The sequence below is a fragment of the Aotus nancymaae genome, unplaced genomic scaffold (assembly GCF_030222135.1).
Source record: "Aotus nancymaae isolate 86718 unplaced genomic scaffold, 86718_ANA_hifiasm-v0.15.2.pri h1tg000033l, whole genome shotgun sequence".
In the NCBI taxonomy this organism is placed as follows: Eukaryota; Metazoa; Chordata; class Mammalia; order Primates; family Aotidae; genus Aotus; species Aotus nancymaae.
In genome coordinates this window covers 14,619,909-14,647,880 of record NW_026988447.1, presented here as the reverse complement: position 1 = coordinate 14,647,880, position 27,972 = coordinate 14,619,909, and the positions used below count along the sequence as shown (strand labels likewise).

The 27,972-nt window shown below is 34.5% G+C and overlaps 1 protein-coding gene across 4 annotated transcripts in view; it reads left to right on the top strand.

The window, feature by feature from the left end:
- The window catches only part of ARFIP1 (ADP ribosylation factor interacting protein 1), a 123,997-nt gene that overhangs the window by 74,834 nt on the left and 21,191 nt on the right, over window positions 1-27,972 (top strand). For 3 of the 4 annotated variants that reach the window (XM_012448547.2, XM_012448550.2, XM_012448546.2), the window contains 5 exons: window positions 7,605-7,713; window positions 12,616-12,711; window positions 14,529-14,641; window positions 21,796-22,017; window positions 23,936-24,093. In XM_012448547.2, the coding sequence (XP_012303970.1) occupies window positions 7,605-7,713; window positions 12,616-12,711; window positions 14,529-14,641; window positions 21,796-22,017; window positions 23,936-24,093 (698 nt within the window). The remainder of the gene's footprint in view (window positions 1-7,604; window positions 7,714-12,615; window positions 12,712-14,528; window positions 14,642-21,795; window positions 22,018-23,935; window positions 24,094-27,972) is intronic. The other variant, XM_012448548.2, reaches the window with a different exon arrangement.

Sequence of the window (27,972 nt, the reverse complement as noted above, 5' to 3'; positions counted from 1 at the left end):
CCATAGGTGACAAGATGCAAGGTGTCTCTATAACTGCTTGATTAGGTAATCAGAATTATCTATCATATGTGCTATTTAACACATTATTTAGCTTCCCTCCTCCCAGATACTACTACTATTATATCTCTTTTCCAGACATTTACACAATATTCTATGACAGGAGAATGATTCCGATGAGTATTACTTCTGATAAAGTTCCAAGGATACATCTAACGTAACTATTCTGGACCTATACAGTCAGCTCTCTCTATCCCTGGTTCTATATCCCAGGTCCACATCCACAGATTCAACCAACTGCATTGAAAATATTTGGGGAAAATGAAATAAAATAAAAAGTAACAGTACAATTAAAAATGCAGATTTAAAAACAATACAGTATAACAACTATTTACATGGCATTTACATTGTATTTGGTATTTTAAATAATCTATAGATTATTTAAAGTATACAGGGAGGATGTACATAGGATATAGGCAAATAGGCATTTTATATAAGGGACTTGAGAATCCATGTATTTTGGTATCCAAGGGTTCCTGAACCAATCTTCCAAAAAACAGCTCTGTGCCATTTGTGTGTTGTTTGTATTCAAATGTTAGGGTTTTTTTAATTTCTTGTATTTTGAGGGGTGTTTTGGTACTTTTTTCCCTTAAGGAAAACTGTTGTCTTCACTAAAACATAAGCTGCTGAAAAGCTCTAAGATTTAAGCAAGGCAACATGCAAGGAAACCATTCCAAAAATAGTTGACCTAATGACCAAACTTGAAAAGTTTACAAATTATTTCAGTGATTTGACAGCATTTTATTTTGTAAGTGATATATTTGTCTTTCAGAGAGGGAAAATTCTAGCAATGTAAATGAAAGGAATACTGATATTTAAAACTAGAAACCATTGATTTTAGATATTAAAAACTAAATGAGAAAGTTAAAGGTCACTTATTCAGTGAAATGAATGGACTTGGAGTCTTGGTTTAAAAATAGGAAGTAAATAAAAATTGAGTATAAGGAATGTTTTCTTTTTGACTCTAAGTGTTCTTCAGAACAATGCATTGCTGAAAAGGGTGTTGTCCTGTGACAGGAGGTTTCAAGTGGTATTAGGAAATGAGTGAATGGGATAAAGGCAGTTCATCTGTTTTGTACCAGTCGGATATTACAGCTTGAGAACATATTTCTATTAGTGTGCTTAATCCTGAGCAGGTTCTGAAATAATGCTTTTTTAAAGCTATTTCTTTAAATAAATCTTTTAGAAAACTAAAATACTAGCCAAAATGAATTCTAAGTCTCCATTAAATTACCTACACCTATCTACATTTACTGCACATTATAGTTAATATTGTTTCTGGAAGCTTACTCTTAACCATATTGCTAGTTATTATCAAAATGTCATACTTCTATGTCCCAGTTTTCTCATCTGTTAAATGGGAGTGGAAGCACTTCAAGTATTTGTCAAGATTAAATGAGAGAATATATACACAGTTCTTGCTTTGTATAGTTCCAATATACATTAATTTCAGTTAGCACAGTTTAGTTAAATAACACCAGTCCCTCCCTATGCAGTTTAATAGAAAATTTAAAAAAAGAAGGAAAAAAAAAATAATACCAGTCCCTCAACAGCACAGCTTAGTCTCACAACAACACAGCTTACTCCCTCACTTTGTTCAGGCCTCTGTTCACAATTTACCTCCTCAGAGAGACCTTCCCTGAATACTGCATCTGAAGTTGACTGTCTATCACTCTTATCACATCTTTAAAAACAAAAACTTATCTACTTGTTTATTACTTAATTACAGGACTTAATACCACCTGTTCATTTACTAGCAATCTCCTCCCTTCCTATTTCCCCACCCACTTAGAACATGAGGTCTAAGTGAGTAGGGACCTTATCTGTTTTTCCTTCACTTCCATGACTGTAGTGCCTAGAGGCAGTGGCTGTCATGAAGTTGGTGGTCATTAGATGTTGATTCAATAAATAAGTAGATAAATAAGCCAGGCATGTTGGGTCACGCCTGTAATTCCAGCACTTTGGGAGGCTGAGACTGACGGATCCCTTGAGTTCATGAGTTTGAGACCAACCAGGGTAACATGGCAAAACCCTGTCTATACTAAAAATGCAAAAATTAGTGGGACATGGTGGTGCATGTCTGTAATCCCAGCTACTCGGGATGCTGAGGTGGGAGGATGGCTTGAGCCTAGGAGGCGAAGGTTATAGTGACCCCAGATTGCACCACTACACTCCAGCCTGGGTGATAGAGCCAGACCTTGTCTCAAAAAAGTAAAATAAATAAAATAAGTAAACAAATAATTTATATTTCATAGCTCACGCGGTGCTTTCTTCTTTCCTGTTTGTTTTTTATGGACTTAGTCTATTCTGAATTCCTCTGATACTTAGTGTCTTTACTTTGGTACCACATTCAACTTTCATGTTAGTATATATCTTGTCTCCAGTGAGATGGCAAGGAGTGTACCTTATCTCTTTCTCTGCCCAAAAAATCTAATGTAGTAAGAATAAGCAAATATGCATTCAATTATATTTCAAAATAAACCCATTATTATTGCAGCTTGTTAATCTATGTGGCATTGAATCATAAATCCTTTAGTTCATTCAACAAATTCATTATTTATTCAATAAATATTTATTTGATACCTGCTATTTCTCAGGTACTATTTCAGGTGCTGGGTATATAGCAGTAAACAAAATAGGCAACAACACTGTTCTCATGAAGGTTATAGTATAGTGAGGGGAGACAAAAATAAATACACACATAATATATCACTTAGTGGCCATTGCTATGAGAAAAATAGAACAGGTAAGGAGAATAGGGAGTTCTTTTGTCGGTGTTGGAGGGGATTGCTATGTTATATGTTGTTTTTAAAGGAGCAGGCCCTGTGAATCTCTGATCCAAACTTCTTAAACCAGATGGTAAAAAAGACTTTTAGTTGGAAATCTAATGTTTTGAGAACCTATTTGAGACCCAAGACCAATATTTTTCTTTTCCTATATAAGATACTTACTAGTTTATCTCTCTCTTGTGTGTGTGGGTTTTTTTGTTTTTTGTTTTGAGGCAAGGTCTTATTCTGCTGCCCAGTCTGTAGGGCAGTCCCATGAATTGGCTCACTGCAACCTCTGTTCTTTTGGGCTCAAGCCATCCTTCCACCTCAGCCTCCCAAGTAGCTGGGACTACAGATGCATGTCACCATGCCCAGCTGCATTTTTGTATTTTTTTAGAGTTGGGGTTTTGCCGTGTTGCCTAAGCTGGTCTCAAATTCCTGAGCTCAAATCCTTTCGTCTCGGCCTCCCAAAGTGCTGGGATTATAGGTGTGAGCCACCATGCCTGACCAGTTTATCGCTTTGAAAGAAAGAGTTTGATTCGGATTTGATGTGCAATAGGTAACCAATCATATTTCTTGGGGTTTAGAATTCCTTGGATGTCTCACTTATTGAATATAGAGTGATGTTCTTCAGAATATCCAAGCTTGTCTTTTGAGAATTTTCACAAGTGTTCCAATGACTGTTTCAAAGACTAGCTTACCTTTCAAACTCTCTTTAGCAGCATTTCTTTGTTTATGAAAACATTCCTATCACTACTGAAAGTACTTATTTTTAATGATCTTCCAGCTGGGCTTTCCCTCCATTTTTTTTGGTTTGTTCTCTGTATATTCCTTACTTTTAGTAACAAACTCATCACCTTCCCTTTAAAGCATGTCTTTTTTCCCACATTTTTTGATCTTTCCCTCCATACTCAGAAACTCTGTTTCTACTGAATGTATCCTTGTATACATTTTAAAACAGATCTCTCGGACTTGTAACTTCTGTCTAGTTGCTCTGTTTAAAGTCACTGGATATCAGAAGTTAATTATATGGTTAGTTTCACATATCGGCATGCTCTAATATAATTAAGATGGCATTGTAAGCATAATACTGAGGATGGGAATGCTTATAATTTCATGACTTTGTCACTCAAAAAATAAAAATCATTCATCCAAAGTGCTCTGAAAACATATTCTTACATATAATGGTCAGTTTTAAATATAAGAAAATAATTTTTCATCATTCAAACTTCTAGTCTCCAGAAGAGTTCTGTTTAAAAATTGGAATGAAGGAGAAAGACATTAATATTTGAAGTATCAGATATTGTAGTATACTTTTTGTATGTTGTGTATGAGGTAAGAATTATTATCCTTTAACATTATCATTTTACAGTCAAGAAACTCAGCAATTCAGACTACTTGCCTGGGGTTATAGAGCCATTAAGTGACTGGAGCCAGAATTCAAACTCAGGTTTATCTGACCTAACTTCAGAGCTCACAGTGCATCCATTACATCAAACTGCCTCATCAAATGGTTGCTAATTATTATTTTTTGAAATAATAGATGCATCTGAAACCAGAGCCAATTCTCAGACATTTTCACTGATATCCAAAGTGCTAAACAATTTTGTTTGCTTTCTGAAACTTCACCCTGTATCTCTCAGTCCTGAAAGCATACTGAAATGCAATGAAAGAGTAAGTCATAGAGATTATCTTGAGCATATCGTAATATAAATACTTTACACACTGAAATTGATAGTGTTTTGCTTTCAACTACTATAAGTTACAAATCACTTTACACACATCTCACTGACAGTGTGATGAAATCCCAGGGTCGAGAACTACAGGATAAAGGAGGCATTCCCAGACACAATCCCCTCCATTTAATTTATTTCCAGTAACAAATTAGTAACTGGACGGATATTTAACTGGAAAAAGGAAACCAAGCTGCAAAATTGGAGATTTAAGATTGAATGTATAAAACTAAAATGGCTAAAACTAAGCAAAGATACTTATGACAAGGTATATTTTTAGATTTAGATTTAATAGACACAAATGTTATTAACAGTAGGAAGTTGGTATATGGGTATTTGTTTCTTCATTCTTAGATGTTAGGATCTGGAGGGAATTTTAAAAACTATTTTTAATTGAATTGAGCCAAATTGGCTTTTTTATACTTCAGTTTTTAAAATGCTGTAGTAAAAATATCTAAGAGTAGTTTTAGGCAATGTAAACCTTGACATTTCGGAATGGAAATTATATTAATTCCTATGGATTTAATTTAAAATCATGTATTCTGATAAATGTTCATAGTTAACTAAAGAAGTTTAGTGATAGAGATTCAGCATGCTCTGGACCTGGGTACCTAATCATAATATAGTCCCAGAGATTTCTACAAAGATGATGCAAAGTAGAGAAAAGCATGACTCCATGACCTAGCACCTAGAAGATTCTGTTTGTCTTTAGGAACTATTTTGTTTCAATCCTGTATAGCTATCTATTTTCATATAAAAGGTATATTTATAGCATATACCTTTTCTCAAAAGTATAGGGATGTTGAACCTAGTCATCCTTACTGTATTTCTACAGAGTTGTGTAAGTTAATAAGTTCCACATTGAAAATAGTGAAAAACTTCAGGAAGAAGTTTTTATACATTGGTCAAGAAAAACATCAAGTACATTTAAAGAGTACTTTTAGGAGAACATTAGAATCCACATGGAAACTTCTTAAGCAAACATTCCAAAATAGTGTGTTTAAGTTATATTATACAATATAAATGTCACTTAACTTGCCCCTACACTATTTTTACTTCATTAGCAGAGTAGATATAATTGTTTGAGATCAAATCATCTTGGCTAGTGATTTAATAATCCCTTTGCATTTTGGTTCATGATCACAGAAATTAACTTCTGAAAGGGCTTCTTATTTCAGTAGTATAAGTTATCTTAGCTATCCCACTTTATTGTACTGACATATGGCTATACCTTGAATTTTTATTAAAAGTTTGTATTTTAATTACTCTTAATTATTCCTAAATTTCATCCCTTCTCTCCATTCTTTTGGCCACCTCTCTGTCCTAAACTGTAGCTATTGAATACTTGAGATACAGTTAAGTATATTCTAAGTAGTATCTTATGATTGATCTTGCCTCAGTTTCTAAATCTTCCAAGCTGTTCTTACTTGTTTGCCACATTAATACTCTTTAAATAATCCTTTAACCAAATCAAGTAAACTTGTTACTCAAAATTTTCTAACTCATTTATTTCTATCTCTCAACATAGACCTTTAGTGACGTTGGCCATGGGAGCCTAGTTGCTGACCTCCGTGCTATCCCAATAACATGATGATGACTGCTCAGTCCTACCCACCCCCTCCCCACAAAGTCTTTCTACTAGGTTGAAGATGAACCCTTCCCCACCCTATTCCATCCTTCCAACATTCCATAGCATTCATGTTGGTCGTTGATGCAGCTTAGAATCCATCTCTTGCATTAAGACTTTTCTTCTGTTTGATGCACACTGATCATTCTCACTTCTGAATTCTTAACTACATTATAAATTGTTACATACTTTCCTTTTTGATTGCATATTGCCTTCGCCTACTAATTAAGATGTGCATGTCTTGACCTAGGTAAATAAAAAAAGTATAACTCCTTCTCTGGAGAAATATCCTGGACCCCCTGCTGTAGACACTGTGCTTTACCATTATATCAAGAAAAGGCGTAATGGATTATAAAAAATACATAACACTAGTTATATATGTTTATGATCTAAAATCTGCTGTCTTAAACTGTGATCAGTCTAAAAATTTAACTTACTAGCTGCATTTACTTATAACTTGTCATAGCCCTGAAATTCCCATGAAAATTTAATAAAGGTAAATAGAAAAGTGATTTTATTTTAGATGTAATGCCTTACCTCATTTCAGTTTGATTTCTCTGAAGTTCTAGTCATGTGGATAGGCCAGATTTAAGTCTGCATTATTAATATATTGTTGAATCACATGAAGCCAGCAGACTGTAGCCTCAGCTTTACTTCTTGGTGATTTTACAGTTTTACTTGGCCTTTTTGCCTAATTATTTATTACTAAGCCCTGAGATTTAGTTTACAAGGTTCTGGAAAAAAATATTAGAATATACTTCAAGTAGGATTGTGCCTTTAAAAAAAAAAATTGTGCTTTTTGACTTTCTGTATTTTTTAAGCTCTTAACACTCAATATTGAATGTTTTTTTTTTACAGTGAGATTCTGTTATAAGCTAATTTGCAGTTAGGTTAACTATTATCATTGTGCAATGTAAATCCAAATACAGTTTTGTTTACCACACCCTGATTGAAGTCAGAGAAGCCCTGTTGAAATGGAAGAGAAATTAACATGGCAAGTGAATGATTTGTTTATACTGAGCATTCTCCAGGCTCATCGTGATTATATTAGATGCCAGTCAACTTTTACATATTAGACATGGCAATTTAATGATCTTAATTTTGTTCATTAAAATAATTTTCCTGATGTATCAATAAGATTAAAATTTTTACATTGAGTTTTATTATCTGCCTGCTACTTAGTTACAGAATGATGAAAGTGTATTGTATGTGATGTACACAATACCACTTAATACAAATCTTGCTGTATTTGCTGCTGATTATACATCATTATAAGAATACAATGGCAGCATAAGGGAACACTGCATAGCAGAGAGAAAAATAGTTTAAGATGTGATTAAAAGGATACAATTATTCTGAACTGTTATTTAATGTGGGATTTTTTACAAATTTTTTTTCTTTTATTTAAATCTTGCTAAGGATTTGAAGCATTCATTACCATCTGGACTTGGACTCTCAGAAACCCAAATTACATCTCATGGCTTTGACAGTACCAAAGAGGGAGTTGTTGAAGCAGGAGTCTTTCAAGGTAAGAGCCCATGTATTTGTAAAGATGTCTGGGATGGAGAATGGGAGAAATTCACCAAATGCTACCTTTATTAATAAAGCACAAGAATGAAGCCTTTTCATTCTGTGATAAAACATTGATTATAAACATAATCCTTTTACTCTTAAATTTAAGTAATATAGGAATTATTTTAATATTATTCTTTACACAAACAGATCAATGTGTATAATAACACTGGTGATTATTTAAGAATTGGTTGTAAAATACTAAAATAAAAACAAAAATTATATCAGAAATATAAATGTAGATTTTATTTTAACTTGTAACCATGAAATTTATAACTATAAATCAGTGCTGATTTTTATAAATATGTATTTCTTATTTCAAAGCAAATGGAAAAATGAACTTTTTACATGTTATGTAGGAGGTTTCCAGGACCACACTCATTAAAAGTTTGTATTTTAATTACTCTTAATTATTCCTAAATTTCATCCCTTCTCTCCATTTTTTTTAAAATATGTATTTTATTGCATTTTAGATTCTGGGGTACATGTGAAGCACATGCAGGATTGTTGCATGGATACATACATAGCAATGTGGTTTGCTGCCTCCATCCCCATTACCTATATCTGGCATTTCTCCCCATGTTATCCCTCCCCAACTCCCTACCACCACTGTCCCTCCCCTAGTCCTGCCCCAACAGACCTCAGTGTGTGATGCTTCCCTCCCTGTGTCCATATGTTCTCATTGTTCAGCACCCGCCTATGAGTGCGAACATGGGGTGTCCTTCTCTCCATTATTTTGGCCACTTCTCTATTCTAAACTGTAGCTATTGAGTACCTGAGATATAGTGATATCTTATGATTGATCTTGCCTCAATTTCTGACTCTTCCAAGCTGTTCTTACATGTCTGCCAAATTAATATTCTTTAAGTGTTCCTTTAACCAAATCAGAAATTTGCTAGGAGAGCTCACAGGACTTACACAGTGACACTCATAGCTATGATTTATTATAATGAGAGTAGCAAGCACAATCAGTAAAGGCAAAAGGTATATAGACTAAGTCTGAGGCAAACTAAGCATAAGCTTCAAAGAGTCTTCTTCCAGCTTAATCACACAGGAATTGCTTAATTCCTCCAGCAGTGAGACTGACAATGTATGTGAAATTTTGCTAACTGGGGAAGCTCATTTAGAAATTCCATGCTTGGGATTTTTACTGGGGGCTGATCACATAGGTTTCTCTGTTACATACCAAGATTCTAGACTTCCAGAAGGAAAGCAGCTAAGCAGCATAAACCACATTGCAGGTAAACAGCTTAAGCACGGTGAGGCACTCATAATCATTCTGGCGATGGAGGGAATCCTCCCAAAATTCAAGTTCCTGCATGCCAGCCTTTCTAAGGATAGGCAGTTAGATCTGCTATGTTAACTCTTTCTGCACACATCTCATGTATGTCTGTTTTTAATAGGAAAATAGTGCCTCCTTTCTTAATGCTTTTACTTGTAATAACTTTTTTAAACTTTTTTTTTACTCAAGTGAAAGTAAAGCCATGTAAACATTTGGATGTGGGAAATAGATTTTCGGACAGTGCTGTAAACAAATAGCTATAGTTTCATGTTCAATTTCTTCAATTAAGTATATTAATTTTAATGCTGCATTATAGTTTTACAGAATGAAGAAGGAGTTATGTCCATGCCTTTGTAAACCATAGCCCTCTTGCAGATGTTAGTACTCTTTATTTTTTATTGTACAGTTGGCCAATACTTTATTCAAAGAACAATTTAGATTTTGAAGTATATTCTTTGCTATATGGGTCCTGGAAATAGACATTTAGGATAATCCAGTATAATATCCTCTACTTCAGGCTGTGAAATGAATGGACTTTCTACTGACATCATTTTTTTTCTCTTTTCGTTCTTATGTTTAGAAAAATAAAGGGAGCAGTCACATCAGTGTCTTAGTGATCATTCTGAAGCATCATGGCATTCTTATATCAGGGATAACTCTGAATTTGGAAGGGCTCACTGAGTACCTAAAACAATGAGTGTTTAGAAATATAAGGCTTACTTTTATAATTTGGCACCATTTTTTGACTAATCACCATTCTAAAATTTAAATGTTAACATAGAATAAAAAACTAATTTTACTATTAAGATATTTTAGATGAAATTATTTAGCTGACATTTTTCAAGTGAAATGGTATTTTACAATAATTGAAATCAGTTGGCCATTATAAACTGATACACATGAGCATTAAAATGCCCATCAATTTCACTTGCTTATAGATACATCCTAATCCTTCCAACTGGAATAAGAAAATATATTTCATGATAATGGCAGTAATATATGCCTCTCTGAACTGAGTTTATAAAACATTTTAAAATCCAAACTGTATTGCTGATCAGTATATTAAGAAGATAATCATTCTGCTGCTATACTTAAATTAGTTAAGCATTTGTTGGAAAGTTGTGTTTGTTTTAAGATATATGTAAACAAATTGGAAAGAACATGAGAACAGCATACAACAATAACAATTTGGCAAATAGGTCTTACGAAAAAAAATGTTAAAGGAATTAGGGCTGTGTTAGCTCTCTGGAGAGATGACTAAATGATAAATATGACTTTTTATTACTCAAACCGTTAACAAGAGGAGTATTAACCATCTACTTTTTTATCTTTATAGAGCAAATTTAGAAGTTACACTTAAATTCAGCTTAAAAACAACAAATATTGAAATCTGCCTAACACCAAAGATGTTGCAGAATCAGTAATAGTGGAAATCATGAATAAATCAAACTCATAAGAGTAAAGTGTACTTGGTACCAGGGTTTTGTTTTAAAAGGGGTATCACATACGTATTCACCTTCTTAGATTTTTGTTGTTGAGATGAAATAGATCTGATTCTCCAAATTTAGTCAATTAGCAAGATCCTATATTATTAAGAGTTATTTTTTTATTTGGTATTAGTGAATGATTTTAGTAACAATTGTTTAAAGGGTTAAAATATTAAAGATACAGAGAAGGGATAATTACCTTTGAATGTAAATCAAAAAAGCTGAAGTCCCAGTTACATCCACACTACATCATTTGCTATTTTACTTTGGAAAGTTACATATCATTTGTTATATATATTATACACATCTCATGTAATGCAATGGTATTATTTCTAAAGATTAATAAACCATTTATCTTACAGTTTTATAATTTAACAGATTTAAGAGACAAATATCTCTCACTTTGAAAGTTAACAACAGCCTATTTAGGTCTATTGCATGTTTGAATTTTAATGTGAGATCTAGTCCAAATTAAGGTATATTTTACACTGTTAGAACTGGTGACTGATTCTACATCAGAATTTAGTACATATGGGATAGGACTAATTATTACTAATAGTAAGTAAAGAAAGTAGATGATTCTTATTAGAAAATTTAATTATCAACTTGATGCATTATATTTTTTCCAGAGAACTGAGGAAGAGTGTAATTGAAATAAAAGTACATTATAGACATTAAAATATTCTCAGTTAAACATGGAAGGACTTTAAATTTTTTTCAGTTTTAAAAACTATCACTCCCTCTTTTTGTTTAATCCTCGACATGAGCAACAGTGTTGGGTAGTCAGTGTTTCTTTCTTTTTTTGTTGTTTATTGAGACAGGGTCTGGCTCTGTCACTCAGGTTGGAGAACAGTGGTGTGATCGCAGCTGATTGCAGCCTCCACCTCCTGGACTCAAGGAGTTCTCCCACCTCAACCTCTGAGTAGCTGGGACTACAGGCGTGTGCCACCACACCTGGCAAGATGGGGTTTCGCCATGTTGTCCATGCTGGTCTTGAATTCCTGAGCTCAAGCGATCCCCTTGCTTCGGCCTACCAAAGTGCTGGGATTATAGGCATGATCCACTACTCCCAAACAGTAGTCGATATTTCCTACTCTGTAGATAATTAAGGCTCAGAGATGTTTACTAATTTGCCAGGGTGCTGTTGATATCATGTGGTAGATGGAGCCAGAATTTTAAACTCAGTGTTAGAATTCAAAACTTAGTTGTGTTTATTTTAAAATTGTGTTTTTCCTCTGGTTCTCAAACTTGGTTGTGTTTGAGAATCATCTTGAGTGGGTTTTGCAAAACGGTACATGCCTAGTTCACTGATAATCAGTAGATATTGTGGAGTATCCCAGGAATGTTTTAAAAGCTCCAAAAGTAATTCTTATAATGTCCAAAAATACTCTACATCAGCACCTCTCAAATTTCAAAGTACATATAAATCACCTGGGAATTCTTATGAAAATGCAGGTTTGGGTTCAGTAGGTATGGGGCAGGGACTGAGATTTTGCATTTCTAGCAAGCATCCAGGTGAATTGATGAAGCTACATCCCCATGATGAATAGCAATGAGATAGATACACTATGTGACATTTGATTTATGATTTGAAATTTTTGGCTACAATTCCTGTGAAGGCTATATATAATTCATTCATATTTCTTAGAGATATGAAAGCATGTTTTAGTATCCCTTACATACCTTTGAATTTTTACTTGAAGAGCTTTTCCTTCATATATGAGAGTAGCAAGTTATGAAATATTTACTGAAGCTTTAAATCATCTAACTATGGGACTGTATTCACATTCTGTTAACTGATTTTGGAAATAGCAGAGTTCAGTTAAAATCCTGTTTAGATGTCATCTTACCAGATTTCATCATATAATTACGTATTTTGTTTAGTTCTGATAGTTCGATGAAAAGTTTATATAAAAAATGAGCCTGGTAGCATACATTTATTATTAGTCTTTCCCTGAAAGAAAGCAAATATATTAATTCCAATTAGTGTTTGAATATTTTAAAGGAAATATCAGTAATCCTATATTCAAAATGTACAGTATGTGGAGGAGGAAAAGGATTTTCACAGTTAAAATGTCTACCTTTTCAGGTTCCCCAGTACCACCATTGCCATCTGTTATGTCTCCTAGCAGAGTTGCAGCTAGTCGACTGGCTCAACAAGGAAGTGATTTAATTGTTCCTGCAGGTATTCACTGCACTGATTGGATAAAGCCCTTCTTGCTACTGCTGAAGCTAAACTAATTTACTCAGTTTCATAATCACTTGCTTTTTATTCTTAGGTGTGTGTTATTCTGATTTTTTTGGTGGCTGCTTTATTAACAATAAAGGAAATAATTTTTCTAACTATATCTTTCTACCTTTTCAGAGTTATTAGGCTATATCTCATACCTGAAACTTAATCCGTTTTAAAATTAAAACATTATAAAATTTGTTTTAAATCATTCTTTCTTTGCTCTGGAGACTATAGGTTACCATTTGATCTAAACTCTTGTCTTTGCAGCTCTGCCTTCTATTTTCAGTTAAAGGAAAAGCAACGTTCAACAATTAGGTTGGTTGTTTTTAAGAATGGGTTAAGGCCAGGCGCGGTGGCTCACGCCTGTAATCCCAGCTCTTTGGGAGGCCAAGGCGGGCGGATTACGAGGTCAGGAGGTGGAGACCAGCCTGGCCAACATGGTGAAACACCGTTTCTACTAAAAATACAAAAATTAGCCAGGCGTGGTGAGGTGTGCCTGTAATCCCAGCTACTCAGGAAGCTGAGGCAAGAGAATTGCTTGAACGTGGGAGGCGGAGGTTGCAGTGAGCCGAGATCGTGCACTGCACACTCCAGCCTTGTCAACAGAGTGAGACTCCATCTCAAAAGAAAAAAAAAAAGAATGGGTTAAGTGGAAAAAGGTCTTGTCTTTAACTTACAAATAGTTTGCAGATTGCAACGCAATACTATTAATTTACCAGTTTTACCCAATGAAAAATATTTGGGAAAATCAGTATCTTCACACTGAATTTGCTCTGCACTTTACTGTTACTGGACTATAAAAATGAACTCCATATTTCTTATATGAAATGTTAACATTTACATTTTGTTTTGTGAGATTTTTGTAAATTCTTAAATGTGTTCTAATTTAATATACCATTCTTGTTCTTAGACTGTGGTAAAGCTATGGGAAAAGTTGTTCTGGCTATATCAATAAGTTGGAGAAGAAATGTTTGCTGATCCTGATTTTTCTCTTTTATTTCATTATTCTTTTAAAATTATTAGAAATGTTCTTAAACATTTACGCTACTAATGTTTTGGGATAGAAACTATTGAAATGAAAAATATTTCAGCTATGAAAATTATTTCGGCTGTGAAAAATATTTTACTATTAGGAACTATATAGTTGTAGAGTTGCTTTCATATCATAAATTCTTAATTGTTGGAAAAGTACATTGTCAAGACTTTACACTGCTTCTTTATTCATATGGCTCTTTTTGGTTTTCTTGCCTTTTTTTGTGGTCTCTTGAGAAAAAAGAAGTACAGTGTAGGTCTTGTTTCAACCCACCTTTCAAATTCTCCAAAATTGTAGCAACATTCTATTGTTCTAGTCTACCTATTACAGTGAAAGATCACTGTGGGGAATACGTGGCCTTTTAGATTTTTATTGACCAAAATACTTCCTTTTTAGCATCATTAGAGTATAAGACTAGTTGTGGAAATTTTATTTTTTCTTGAAGTAAACGGCAGCTTATCTAGAAAATAAGGCCGATTGCAGCAGGTTTGTTTTTTGTTTGTTTAAAGAAGGCAGATAAGTCACATGGCATTTGTGTTTAATGGACAGAAATGTTCTTTAAGTAATTAGGAAACTATCCTCAGCAATTCCAGGAAGTTCTAGTTCTTTACTTAGTGGGAACCTTTTTTATGTTTTTAGATGCATAAGTATTTTAATTTGAACAATGTCAGTGTTTTATTTTCTTTCCCTACTTGTCTTTATCTGGATTGTGTTTTTATCTTTTGTTATCTTGCAGGTGGCCAGAGAACACAGACAAAAAGTGGACCAGTTATTCTAGCAGATGAAATTAAAAATCCTGCAATGGAAAAGTTAGAACTTGTTAGAAAATGGAGTCTAAACACTTACAAGGTTTGTAATTATTTATGTTTCCACCCTAAATGACTCTAAAAAATTTTATTTATATGTTTATTCAAGTCATTATGTTGCAATTAAATGAATATGGAGAAGAGAAAAATACCATCTAAACATGGTAGAAATACAGTTGGAAAATGAAATATTTGTTTTATTAGTGATCTTTGAATGTAATTTAAGAATTTAGTACAAAAGAGTTAAAAAGCTATTGAAATGATTATTAACAGATAATGTACGTAATTGAAGACATGTACTGCTTTGGAGTTTATTTAGCTGTAGAGCTACTATAGATATATTTGCTCCTTTCCCTCTTTTTGATACTTTGTAGGAGCTGAAGGTCAAGAGAGGTGTCTTAGTTCTCCAAAGTTCGAAATTCTCTGATTTTACTCTAATAACTAAGCATTAACTATATGGGCAACACCAGGTCGCAAATGATTTGTGTTTCTAAAGTTTGTTAACATTCTTAGTTGCATTGCTTCAGAGTAATTGGTGATTATTTTTCTTATGCCCTCCATAAAACAAACAAGCAGATTATTTAACCCATATTGTATTTGATGTATTACAACCAGCTCAACCCCCAAATCCACTTAGTACCTTTTGAATTTTAACAGGAACAAGACAGTAGAATTCGTGGAATAGTCAGGATGAAAGCCCTAGCAGCTCAGGGTAGAACATTAGCCATAATTCTCTTTATATTCATGAACTGATTGTGGGTCTAGTGATTGGTAAATTAGTAATTGTCTATATTTTTATACAGAGCGGGTCTCTCTTACATCTCAGAAGTGAATTTATTCTTTCAGTTAATACATTAAAAATATGACCTAGAAGTCTTCCACAAAAGTACAGGTTTTCTTAAGATGATAAAAAGTCCCTGAAACATGATACATGAAGCTTTCCAAAAATTATTTAACTCATGTCAGTGTAGAATCTGAGAAATGCCAATGGTAGTCTTCAAAAAGTGATGCCTGCTTAAACTAAACTCTTCTTCTCAAATATTCACAGATTTCTACTCCATCTTCTTGCTGATTGCACATATCCAATCAGTCATTAAGTCCTATGAATTCCGCCTTCTTAATATTCTTTCACCTTTTCCCCTATTCTCCATCCCAGCCTTCACAGCCATAGTTCATATTTATTACTCTCTCACATTACTATAACAACTTGTTAACCAATTCTCTTAGATTACATGTTTGATTCTGCCTAATGTGGGTTCATCCTTGCTTAAAATCCTTCAGTTGATCCCCTCTGTCTTTAGAATAGGATGAGTCTGACCTCTACCTACCTTTCCAACTTTGTCTCTTACTACTATTCTTTTCTGTGTATGGATCAAGTGATCCATACCAAATTACCCAGAAACTTCCCAAACAATACTGTGCTTTCTCACACTTCTGTAACTTTGTCATGAGGTTATATTTGCCTACTGCTTGGAATTCCTTCGTTTTACTTGTTCATCTTTCATACGAGACTGAGCACATTTAAACTTTTGTACATTTGAACCTTCCTCTTGTGTTGTTTAGTTGATGTTTTCCTTGTTTGTTATCTATTTGTTCCTATGTGTCTGTGTGTTATGTTTTTCTTCTATCTCTTGCCTCTTTTCTTCCATCTCTCATCTCTACAATAATCTGAGTTGAATCACTATTAAGATTCCATATTTATCTCATATTAATATGCCGCATTTAGCCTATTAAAAATTTGTGTTAATGAAAATGACAACTCTTTAAGATGTACATATGGTATAATACTATGTGAAGGAGGCATTATTTTCTTTAAACTTTATTTTTAAATGACAATTTTTTTCATTAGAACTTAACTTGGATATTTTGATCTAGGTCTAACTTACATGATTTTATAGAGTTAATAGTCCAGTGTGTCCAGGGCTGACATATTCCTCTAAACCAAAAAAAAGTTCATAGTGTAATAACCTTATGGGGTCTACGTGATTCTCTGTGTTGTTACTGCTTTTTGACCTTTTCAGCTCAATTTTTTTTTTTTTTTTTTTTGAGATGAAGTCTTGCATTGTTGCCTGGGCTGGAGTGCAATGGTGCGATTTTGGCTCACTGCAACCCCTGTCTCTTGGGTTCATGCAATTCTCCTGCCTCAACCTCCCAAGTAATTGGGATTACAGGCACACACCACCACACCTGGCTAATTTTTTGTATTTTTAGTAGAGACAGGGTTTTTCTGTGTTGGCCAGACTGGTCTTGAACTCCTGACCTCGTGATCTGCCCACCTCAGCCTCCCAAAGTGCTGGAGGTACAGGCATGAGCCACTGCACCTGGCCTCAACTCAGATTTTAGCTAATGTTGGGCATTCCTTGGCATTTGGATAATGCTTCAAATACTGATTCTGATTTGGTTGATTTAAGACTGTGCTTGTTATCCATTTTACTTGTTTGTTTTTGTTTGTAGACAGAGTCTCACTCTGTTAACCTAGGCTCTAGTGTAGTGGTGTGATCATGGCTCACTGCAGTCGTAATCACCTGGGCGCAAGTGGTCCTCCCACCTCAGCCTCCTGAGCAGATGGGAATACAGGTGTGGGCATCACCACTCCTGGCTAATTTCTTATTTTTTGTAGAGATGGAGTCAACATTTGTCGATCAGGCTGGTCTCAAACTCCTAGGTTCAAGCAGTCCTTCTATCTCAGCCTCCCAAAGTGCAGGGATTTACAGGTGTTGAGCCACCACACCGGCCCCATTTTACTCTCAAATAACTTGATTCTGGCTATGTCTTTGATCTGTTCTCCTCCTCCTTCATGCTTTCTACCTTTAATTTCTCTGTTTCTTTTATATATATATATATATATATATATATATATATATATATATATATATTGCACTTTAGGTTCTGGGGTACATGTGCAGAACATGCAGGATTGTTGCATAAGTACATACATGGCAATGTGGTTTGCTGCCTCCATCCCTGTCACCTATATCTGGCATTTCTCCTTATGTTATCCCTCTCCAACTCCCTACCCCCAGCTGTCCCTCCCCTAGTCCCCCCAAACAGACCCCAGTGGGTTATGCTCCCCTCCCTGTGTCCATGTGTTCTCATTGTTCAACACCCACCTATGAGTGAGAACATGCGGTGTTTGATTTTCTGTTCTTGTGTCAGTTTGCTGAGAATGATGGTTTCCAGATTCATCCATATCTCTACAGAGGACGTGAACTCATCTTTTTTTATGGCTGCATAGTATTCTGTGGTGTATATGTGCCACATTTTCCTTGTCCAGTCTATCATTGATGGGCATTTGGGTTGGTTCCAAGTCTTTGCTATTGTAAACTATGCCACAGTGAACATATATGTGCATGTGTCTTTATAATAGAATGATTTATAATCCTTTGGGTATATATCCAGTAATGGGATTGCTGGGTCAAATGGAATTTCTATTTCTAGGTCCTTGAGGAATCGCCACACTGTCTTCCACAATGGTTGAACTAATTTACACTCCCACCAACAGTGTAAAAGTGTTCCTATGTCTCCACATCCTCTCCAGCATCTGTTGTCTCCAGATTTTTTAATGATTGCCATTCTAATTGGTGTGAGATGGTATCTCAATCTAGTTTTGATTTGCATTTCTCTAATGACCAGTGATGATGAGCATTTTTTCGTATGTTTGTTGGCCTCATATATGTCTTCTTTTGAAAAGTGTCTGTTCATATCCTTTGCCCACTTTTGAATAGGTTTGTTATTTTTTTTCTTGTAAATCTGTTTTAGTTCTTTGTAGATTCTGGATATTAGCCCTTTGTCAGATGGGTAGATTGCAAAAATGTTTTCCCATTCTCTTGGTTGCCGGTCACTCTAATGATTGTTTCTTTTGCTGTACAGAAGCTCTGGAGTTTAATTAGATCCCATTTGTCTGTTTTGGCTTTTGTTGCCAATGCTTTTGGTGTTTTAGTCATGAAGTCCTTGCCTACGCCTGTGTCCTGAATAGTTTTGCCTAGGTTTTCTTCTAGGGTTTTTATGGCCTTAGGTCTTGTGTTTAAGTCTTTAATTCATCTGGAGTTAATTTTAGTGTAAGGTGTCAGGAAGGGGTCCAGTTTCTGCTTTCTGCACATGGCTAGCCAGTTTTCCTAACACCATTTATTAAACAGGGAATCCTTTCCCCATTGCTTGTTTTTGTCAAGTTTGTCAAAGATCAGATAGGTGTAGATGTGTGGTGTTACCTCCAAGGCCTCTGTTCTGTTCCATTGGTCTATATCTCTGTTTTGGTACCAGTACCATGCTGTTTTGATTACTGTAGCCTTGTAGTATAGTTTGAAGTCAGGTAGCGTGATGCCTCCAGCTTTGTTCCTTAGAATTGACTTGGCTATGCGGGCTCTCTTTTGGTTCCATATGAAGTTTAAGGTGGTTTTTTCCAGTTCTGTGAAGAGGGTCATAGGTAGTTTGATGGGAATAGTGTTGAATGTATAAATTACTTTGGGTAGTATGGCCATTTTCACGATATTGATTCTTCCTAACCATGAGCATGGAATATTTTTCCATCTGTTTGTGTCCTCTCTTATTTGTTTGAGCAGTGGTTTGTAGTTCTGCTTGAATAGGTCCTTTACATGCTTTGTTAGTTGCATTCCTAGGTATTGTATTCTCTTTGTAGCAATTGTGAATGACAGTTCGTTCTTGATTTGGCTCTCTTTAAGTCTGTTATTGGTATATAGGAATGCTTGTGATTTCTGCACATTGATTTTGTATCCTGAGACTTTGCTGAAGTTGCTTATCAGTTTCAGGAGATTTTGGGCTGAGATGATGGGGTCTTCTAAGTATACAATCATGTCGTCTGCAAATAGAGACAATTGGACTTCCTCCTTTCCTAATTGAATACCCTTTATTTCTTTTTCTTGCCTGATTGCTCTGGCTAGAACTTCCAATACTATATTGAATAGGAGTGGTGAGAGAGGGCATCCTTGTCTAGTGCTAGATTTCAAAGGGAATGCTTCCGGTTTTTGCCCATTCAGTATGATACTGGCTGTGGGTCTGTCGTAAATAGCTTTTCTTATTTTGAGATACATTCTGTCGATACCTAGTTTATTGAGAGTTTTTAGCCTAAAGGGCTCTTGAATTTTATCGAAGGCCTTTTCTGCATCTATTGAGATAATCATGTGGTTTTTGTCTTTGGTTCTGTTTATGTAATGGATTACATTTTATAGACTTGCATATGTTGAACCAGCCTTGAAGCCTACTTGATCGTGATGGATAAGCTTTTAATGTGCTGTTGCAATCGGTTTGCCAGTATTTTGTTAAAGTTTTTTGCGTCTATGTTCATCATGGATATTGGCCTGAAGTTTTCTTTTCTTGTTGAGTCTCTGCTGGGTTTTGGTATCAGGATGATGTTGGTCTTATAAAATGATTTGGGAAGGATTCCCTCTTTTAGGATTGTTTGGAATAGTTTCGGAAGGAGTAGTACCAGCTCCTCTTTGTATGTCTGGTAGAATTCTGCTGTGAACCCATCTGGACCTGGGCTTTTTTTGGTTGGTAGGCTATTAATTGCTGCCTCAACTTCAGCCCTTGGTTACTGGTCTTTTCAGGGTTTCAATGTCTTCCTGGTTTAGGCTTGGGAGGGTGCAAGTGTCCAGGAATTTATCCATTTCTTCCAGGTTTACTGGTTTGTGTGCATAGAGTTGTTTGTAGTAATCTCTGATGGTAGTTTGTATTTCTGTGGAATCTGTGGTGATATCCTTTTTATTGCATCTATTTGATTCTTCTCTCTTTTCTTTTTTATTAATCAGGCTAATGGTCTATTTTGTTGACCTTTTCAAAAAACCAGATCCTGGATTTATTAATTTTTTGAAGGTTTTTTTGTGTCTCTGTCTCCTTCAGTTCTGCTTTGATCTTAGTTATTTCTTGTCTTCTGCTAGCTTTTGAGGTTTTCTTATCTTGCTCCTCTAGCTCTTTCAGTTTTGATGATAGGGTGTCAATTTTAGATCTTTCCTTGCTTCTCATGTGGGCATTCATTGCTATAAATTTTCCTCTAGACACTGCTTTAAATGTGTCCCAGAGATTCTGGTACATTGTCTCTTTGTTCTCGTTAATTTCAAAGAACATCTTTATTTCTGCCTTCATTTCATTGTTTATCCAATCAACATTCAAGAGCCAGTTGTTTAGTTTCCATGAAGTTGTGCAGTTCTGAATGAGTTTCTTAATCCTGAGTTCTAACTTGATTGCACTGTGGTCTGAGAGACTGTTTGTTATGGTTTCCCTTCTTTTGCATTTGCTGAAGAGTGATTTACTTCCAATTATGTGGTCAATTTTAGAGTAGGTATGATGTGATGCTGAGAAGAATGTATATTCTGTGGATTTGGGGTGGAGAGTTCTGTAGTGTCTAGTAGGTGGATCAGTTGAGCCTAGGAGTTTGAGACCAGCCTAGGCAAAGCCCCATCTCTACTAAAAATACAAAAAATTAACTGGGCATGGTGGTACATGCCTGTAATCCTGGCTTCTTGGTAGGCTGAGACATGAGAATCACCTGAACCTGGGAGGCGGAGGTTACAGTGAGCTGAGATTGGACAACTGCACTTCATCTAACCTGGGCGACAGAGCAAGACTCCATCTCAGAAAAACACACACACACACACAAATATATATATGTATGTTTCTGTATTATTTCTGGGGCAGAATACAATAACAGTATAATACCATGCTGGCAAAAGTAAAGAACTCAGTAATATCTCTTCCTCTTTCCCCCCTCCTTTCATTCCTTCCTCTTTCTTCTTTCTTTCCTTCATTCTTCATTCATACACACATATATACAAGTCATTTAAGGGGGAAGACAGAAGTAAAAGAGCATTTAACAGCAATAAGAGAGTAGTATTTTAGTGTTCTTATTATTCCTGTATTAATAGCCTGTATTATAGTCTTAGTGCCAAAATCTCTGTTTTAAGTAACCTACCCAAATGTACTAAACTTGCAAAATAATTATGTGAGCGAGTTCTTATGGCAGTATATAAGTTTGCTAGATAAGTCTTAAAACGTCCTTTGATTAGTAATCATTATTAGACACATCTGGTGAATTTACTTTCCGAGTCCTGATCAGTTAAGGGAGCTGACAGTTTTCAGTTTGTTAGGCTAGCTTGTTTGAATCCAAAAAATGGTATATGCCATATGCTGTAGCATTTATATTTTGTTTTTTCTTTCTAAACAAAATACATCTTCCACTTTTAGTGTACTCGACAAATTATCTCTGAGAAGCTAGGCCGTGGCTCAAGAACTGTGGACCTTGAACTTGAAGCTCAAATTGATATATTAAGGGATAACAAGAAAAAATATGAAAATATTTTAAAACTGGCTCAAACATTGTCCACCCAGCTTTTCCAGATGGTACATACCCAAAGGCAACTTGGAGATGCATTTGCTGACCTGAGTTTGAAGTCACTAGAACTTCATGTAAGATTATTTTAAATAAGTATTAAGGATGGGAGAAAATGATAACAGAAGTATTCTAAGAAGTAATTTGTTATATTTGTGATTTTCTGATCTTAATGAAAATGGAATTCTCAGATTTTCTTTTAAGATATTTTATGGCTGGGCACGGTGGCTCATGCCTGTAATCCCAGCACTTTGGGAGGCCAAAGCAGGCGGATCACGAGCTCAAGAGATTGAGACTATCCTGGCCAACATGGTGAAACCCCGTCTCTACTAAAAAATACAAAAAATTAGCTGGGTGTGGTGGCGCACACCTGTAGTCCCAGCTACTCGGGAGGCTGAGGCAGGAGAATTACTTGAACCCGGGAGGTGGAGGTTGCAGTGAACCGAGATTGTGCCACTGCACTCCAGCCTGGCGCCTGGTGACAGAGCGAGACTCTGTCTCAAAAAAAAAAAAAAAAAGAGATTTTATATCACTATAGCAAGGCCCAACTGACTTGTGTTAACTTTACTTTTTATGAATTAGTTTATATATGTAAATCTTTCATATTTTTCTTTCTGTTTGTTAATTTTTTATTTTACCTTTTTCTTCTTAATGACTATCAATGGTTACTGTTGTAATATGTTGTGTTAACTTTTTCTAAAAGTTGTAAAAAAATTTTTTCTGTATTATTCTATTTTCAGTAACATTATATAGACTTCAATGTGTAACTTGGTTTGTGGAAATTTGGTGCCAAAAATATTAAACTGTCCTGTCTTTCATTTTAGTTTTTATATATATTGATTGATAATCTTTTTATGTAGTCCTTTATTTGCCAATATTTGCAAATCGAAGTCTATAATATTTTGAAGACTTGAGTCCGGAGTGGAGTTACATGGACATCTGTTAAATGGAAAATGCTTTTAGCATAATAAAGATAATTTTACTTTCCTGCTATTTTCTGAATTATTGAATACTTTGTCACCTAAGAAATATAATTACAGCTATTGCACTAGCATTAAATTTGTATCTTCTAAGATTCTAATTGATTTAATATTACATTATTTGTTTCAACTGAAATTGAAAAGTGTTTTGTAACAAACTAGAGAATTATCAAATTAAATGATACATCTTATGTGATCAATTTTCTTATTTGGTTAGGTGTATTCTTGATTAATCTGTCAATTAGTAAAACTTGGACTGGAAAGCTTTTACTGCTAAATATATGGAGCTGGAGCTAGTTCTTGCCATATCTGAAGGAGTCATGTGTAATGTTTACTGCACCAAGATGCAGTTTGTTCAAAAAGAATGAACTAAATCTGGTGTTGAGTGATCCTTCCTCAGTTGTGTGCCTAGAGAAACCTGAGCTGGGAGTCAACTAGTCACCAAGTTTACAAAGAAATTTGTATTGTTAATATTTATACTTTGAGGAGATTCAGTCAAAACACAAAAAATTTATACTTTGTTTTATGTCTGAAAGTTTTATCCAATTATTACCTAATTTGGCTGTGATAGTTACAGTTTCTCTGATTAATAATCTGCTATATTTTTCTTTCTAACATCTGTGCTTATAGCATAATAGAAACAAAATGTAGAAATGAAAATATTCTTTCTACTACAAAGTAACTTATAAAAATTATTTAGCTTTTAGCTATGTATCTGAGCTGATGACAATTTTGGTTTATTAGACTTTTTCAGTAATTATATAGCTAGCTGTGATTTAAATTTTTTTTAATTTAAAGATTTATATTTTAAATTCTATATAAAATTATATCTTAATCTATAATTTTAAAGATTTATATAGCTAACTGTGATTTAAATTCTTTTAAAGATTGAAAGAAAAAGTAAAACTGCTACAGCTAGATCTCTAAATCATATATTTTCCCATTAGTGGTGTGCTTGAGATTTTTAAGTCACTGATTTATTACTGGATGAATTAAGGCAACTTCTTTGTTTTAGGAAGAATTTGGCTATAATGCAGATACCCAGAAGCTGCTGGCTAAAAATGGAGAGACTCTTCTTGGGGCCATTAATTTTTTCATTGCTAGTGTGAACACTTTGGTGAATAAAACAATTGAAGATACATTAATGACTGTGAAACAGTATGAAAGTGCCAGGTAAGTATATTGTCCGTTTTACAGGTGGCATGTAATTCTGTTAAGTTTTTGGCTACAAACAACAGAAACCAACTCTGGCCAATTTAGGCAGGAAAAAAATGTACTGGAAAGTTACAGTATACCTCCACAGAACTGGCAGAAAGGGAGACGACAGGATTCTAGAAACAACCAAGAACCAAAGCCAAGTTAAGCCTCAGAAGAATCTAATTAGGACCCTTATGCTATGGCAGTACTTGATGCTGCCATAGCTACCATAAATAATTTCCTAAAGGCCCGTAAATACTTGCTTCATTGCCTTGAGATTATCTGAGCCCTGGTCATGTGCCCAAACCCTGCCTTCTAATGAATAGGGAAATGAAAGATTTTCCAACTCTGGCTTCTTTAGAAGAGGAACAGGGCCCTATCTTCTATCAGGTAGGTACTACATGGTCCTCTATAATATGGCCTAAATTTACCTTTCATCCTTATTATCACTGATTCCACAATAGCCAGACTCACACTTTCAGTTTCTATTGAATAAATAAGCTAATTTTGCCTCCGTCATTTTTGTTAGGATACCAGTCATCTTCCATTTATCCAGATTATAACAAGCCTTCAAACCCTTTCAAATTTTACCTTTTATATAAATTAAGTATTTGACTTATATTTTGATAGCTGTTTATAATGCAGTGTTTTTATACATCCTATTTTAATGGGTTTTTATATATCCATATTCATATATATGCATATATAAAATTTCCCTATCTCATAACTATCTGGTTAAATGGTGAACAAAATATATATTAATAAATACTTTGAAAGGTCTAAGATGTGCAGACCTATAATAGCCTTTTTCATCTTTTGATTCCAGGCCCAATTTTTTCCCCATATGCCCTACTACTTTTATTTAAATATCATTCTAGTCCCCTTTGAGATTTTTTTTCTTTTGAACACCCAAAATTCTTATTTTTCATTACACTTTTTATGGCATAGTTGAAGATAAACCTTACCTTTTAGAAGGATAACTTTACCCTTTGGCCTCTTACCCTAGTTTAATGGTATGAGAAATGCCTATAAAAACTCTGAACTCATCTAGTCTTTTTGCAATTGAGTGCTTATTAAATATATATTTCCTTACACTTCAATTAAGTAAAAGTCCAAATCATTTGGAAAAGCTAATTTTTGATGTTTTCACAGGAAGAGATGCTTCTGTCCCATCCCATGTTTATTTTGTCATTTTCCATTTAATATTAACATGAGATTCTTAATGACTTGAAAATGAAGGTCAAACAGCTGTGGTTGTATGGAGGGGTAAGAGTGAGGATTGCTGTTAGTAGGATAGCCTTCCATGGAAATCTTTTCAATAACGTTCTCAATAGTTGGTTTTTCAATCTTGATGTAAATCTTTTCATGGAAATTATATTTTTCAAAGGGTTCATTATGTATATGAATTTAAAAATTCATGTTTTATTGGATTACTTTCTAAATTTGTTCCTTATTCATAATGTCATAATTTGTTCATAATTATGTACTCTCTCTTTTATCTCTAATCATTTTAAATATTCTTATTTTCCAGTCTTTCTAATTGTTTTAACATTTATGGGTTTTAAAGATGAATATTGTTTTCTTCCAAAAGTACCCCCACTACCTCCTAGTTCAGAACTTGCGGATCTAGATTGTTTCTCTACTTTGGAATTGCCTACCTATCTTGAAATATGTTTTAGTTAATAATAATCTCTTTCTCTTCAGCTCTTATTTCTAAACATTTTATAATTAATCTGTAGAGGAGAAAAATAACACTCTAGAAGTTAAATGGTTTGCTCACTTGTAGTCAGTTTCAAAGCCAACATGAGAACCCATTGTTTCCCTATGGTTCACATTTTATCAGTAGGCCTTATACCTGAGTATTAGTGCCTTAAGTATAATGTGATACAAGATCTCAGTTTATAAAATACAGTATATAGGTTCATTTGGAACTTTTGAACAAAATTATAAATCAAGTTACATATACTTGGTAGCTGGTTTCTTAAAGCCCTCACACAGCCTCTGTGTTTACTTTAAAAAAACAACAACAATAATGACCTTATCCCATAATTTGTCCTTTTTTATTCAAATTACAAAATATGATCTTATTCATTAAGCTTAGCTTGGGGTTTGACTTTTCTGTTGTATATGAAGTAGCTGCAGAATTGGCTAGTTGTTAAAACTAAAACATTGCCTACTGATGGATAATAGCCCAAAAGAATCCAAGGTTGAAAGTTTTTCAGTAGCTGAATTTTCTTCTCTGTCAAAACCAGAATTTGCTGACTTTTAGGGCAAGGGTCATCTATTTGATCAGTACAAAAGTGGTAATTTAGGCAAATGCCCGGGTGGCCTTTTAATGCCTCCTATTATGCATTGTATACAAGTATTTCCTAGCCCTCTGGTGCTTCATGTATAGAAAATCTTGTAACAGCTCATTCAACACTTCTTCACAGCAGCACCAACAAGGGAGTCAATTGTGGCCAAGATTATTCAGATGTGGACACCTGTTCTCTAGAAGTTTTACATAAGCCATAAAGTAACCGTCACTAACTGTTGATATGGACTCAGTTCAGACGGGCAACCTTGAAGTTAAGTTGCTTTTTGAAAACTTAGTGAGCTTCTCTTCTTGGTGGTAATGAGCACTGTTAGAGAAGCTGTTATGGAAAGTTTTACTTTGATACCATCTACAAACTCTGAATGTAAAATTAAGAAATATAAGGTCAGTATTATAACTTTGATTATGTTTAAGTTAATCACTGTTGTTTAGAAATGTGCTCCAGACTTTTGAGGATATTTATCCTTAGATCAAATCACTATGTATTACTATTTATTTTAGTTCTACATTTTTTCTTCTTTATTTTGTATTGTTTTTAGTGTGTTTGCTTCTAGATACCCCTCTTCTAATTTGGCCACAATAATAAGCATCTAAAGGTATCAGTTATTACCAGGTGTCCTGTGTGCTTTATCTACATGAAGTTTTTGTGGAGATTTTAATTACCATTCATAGATTGAAAAACTGGAGCACAAAGAGATGAAATAACTAGCTCAGGACATTAGAGCCAAAAGGCAGGGAGGTCATTCAGCTTGGCTACTGAACCCATGGATTTAACTAACTTGATATTATTGCCAAGTCAGTCTTGCCTCCTAAATCTTTTGTATCTGTCTCTTTAGCTCTACTGCCTTTGTCCTGATTCAGTGACTCATTTCTTATATGTCCATCGTCTTCTAATAGGTTTCCTTGCTCCTGATTTTTTAATCTTTTACTCTATTCTATCCTCTGTCTCTTACACTACCAGAAGAGTCATCTTTCTGTCCTGATACAATCATGTCACTTTTATGTCAGCTCAACGTTCTTCATTGGCTTCCCATCACCTGTCATACTGGATTAAATTTAAATTCTTTAGCATGGCCTACAGGGCTGCTTATTTTCAATTCTGCCTACCTGTCTGATGTTAATTTCTTTCATTGTCCTGTTCCAACTTCAGATTCTGACATACTGAATTACCAAATTGTCATTGTGTCTTACAAATCTATGCCTTTGTCCATGCTGTTCTCTTCAGATTTAGAATATTCTACTGATTTCCCTATCCCAATTCACCCAGCCAGCTTTTAGCATCATTCAAAATTTAATTACAGTATTTTAATTCTGTCTGAGATACCTATTCAGGTATCTAGTTTAATAATTACTCCTCTTGATTTTCATTATACCTTACCCTCCTTTATGGTCATTTTTATTATCTTATTCTGTTGTAATTATTTATAAGGTTCTCTTCGTCCTGTAGACTGCAAGCTTCTTAAGGATAAATTTATCTGTTCATCTTTATAGCTTTACTTTCCAACACAGTGCCTGAAATGTAGAAGGTGCTCTCTTGAGAA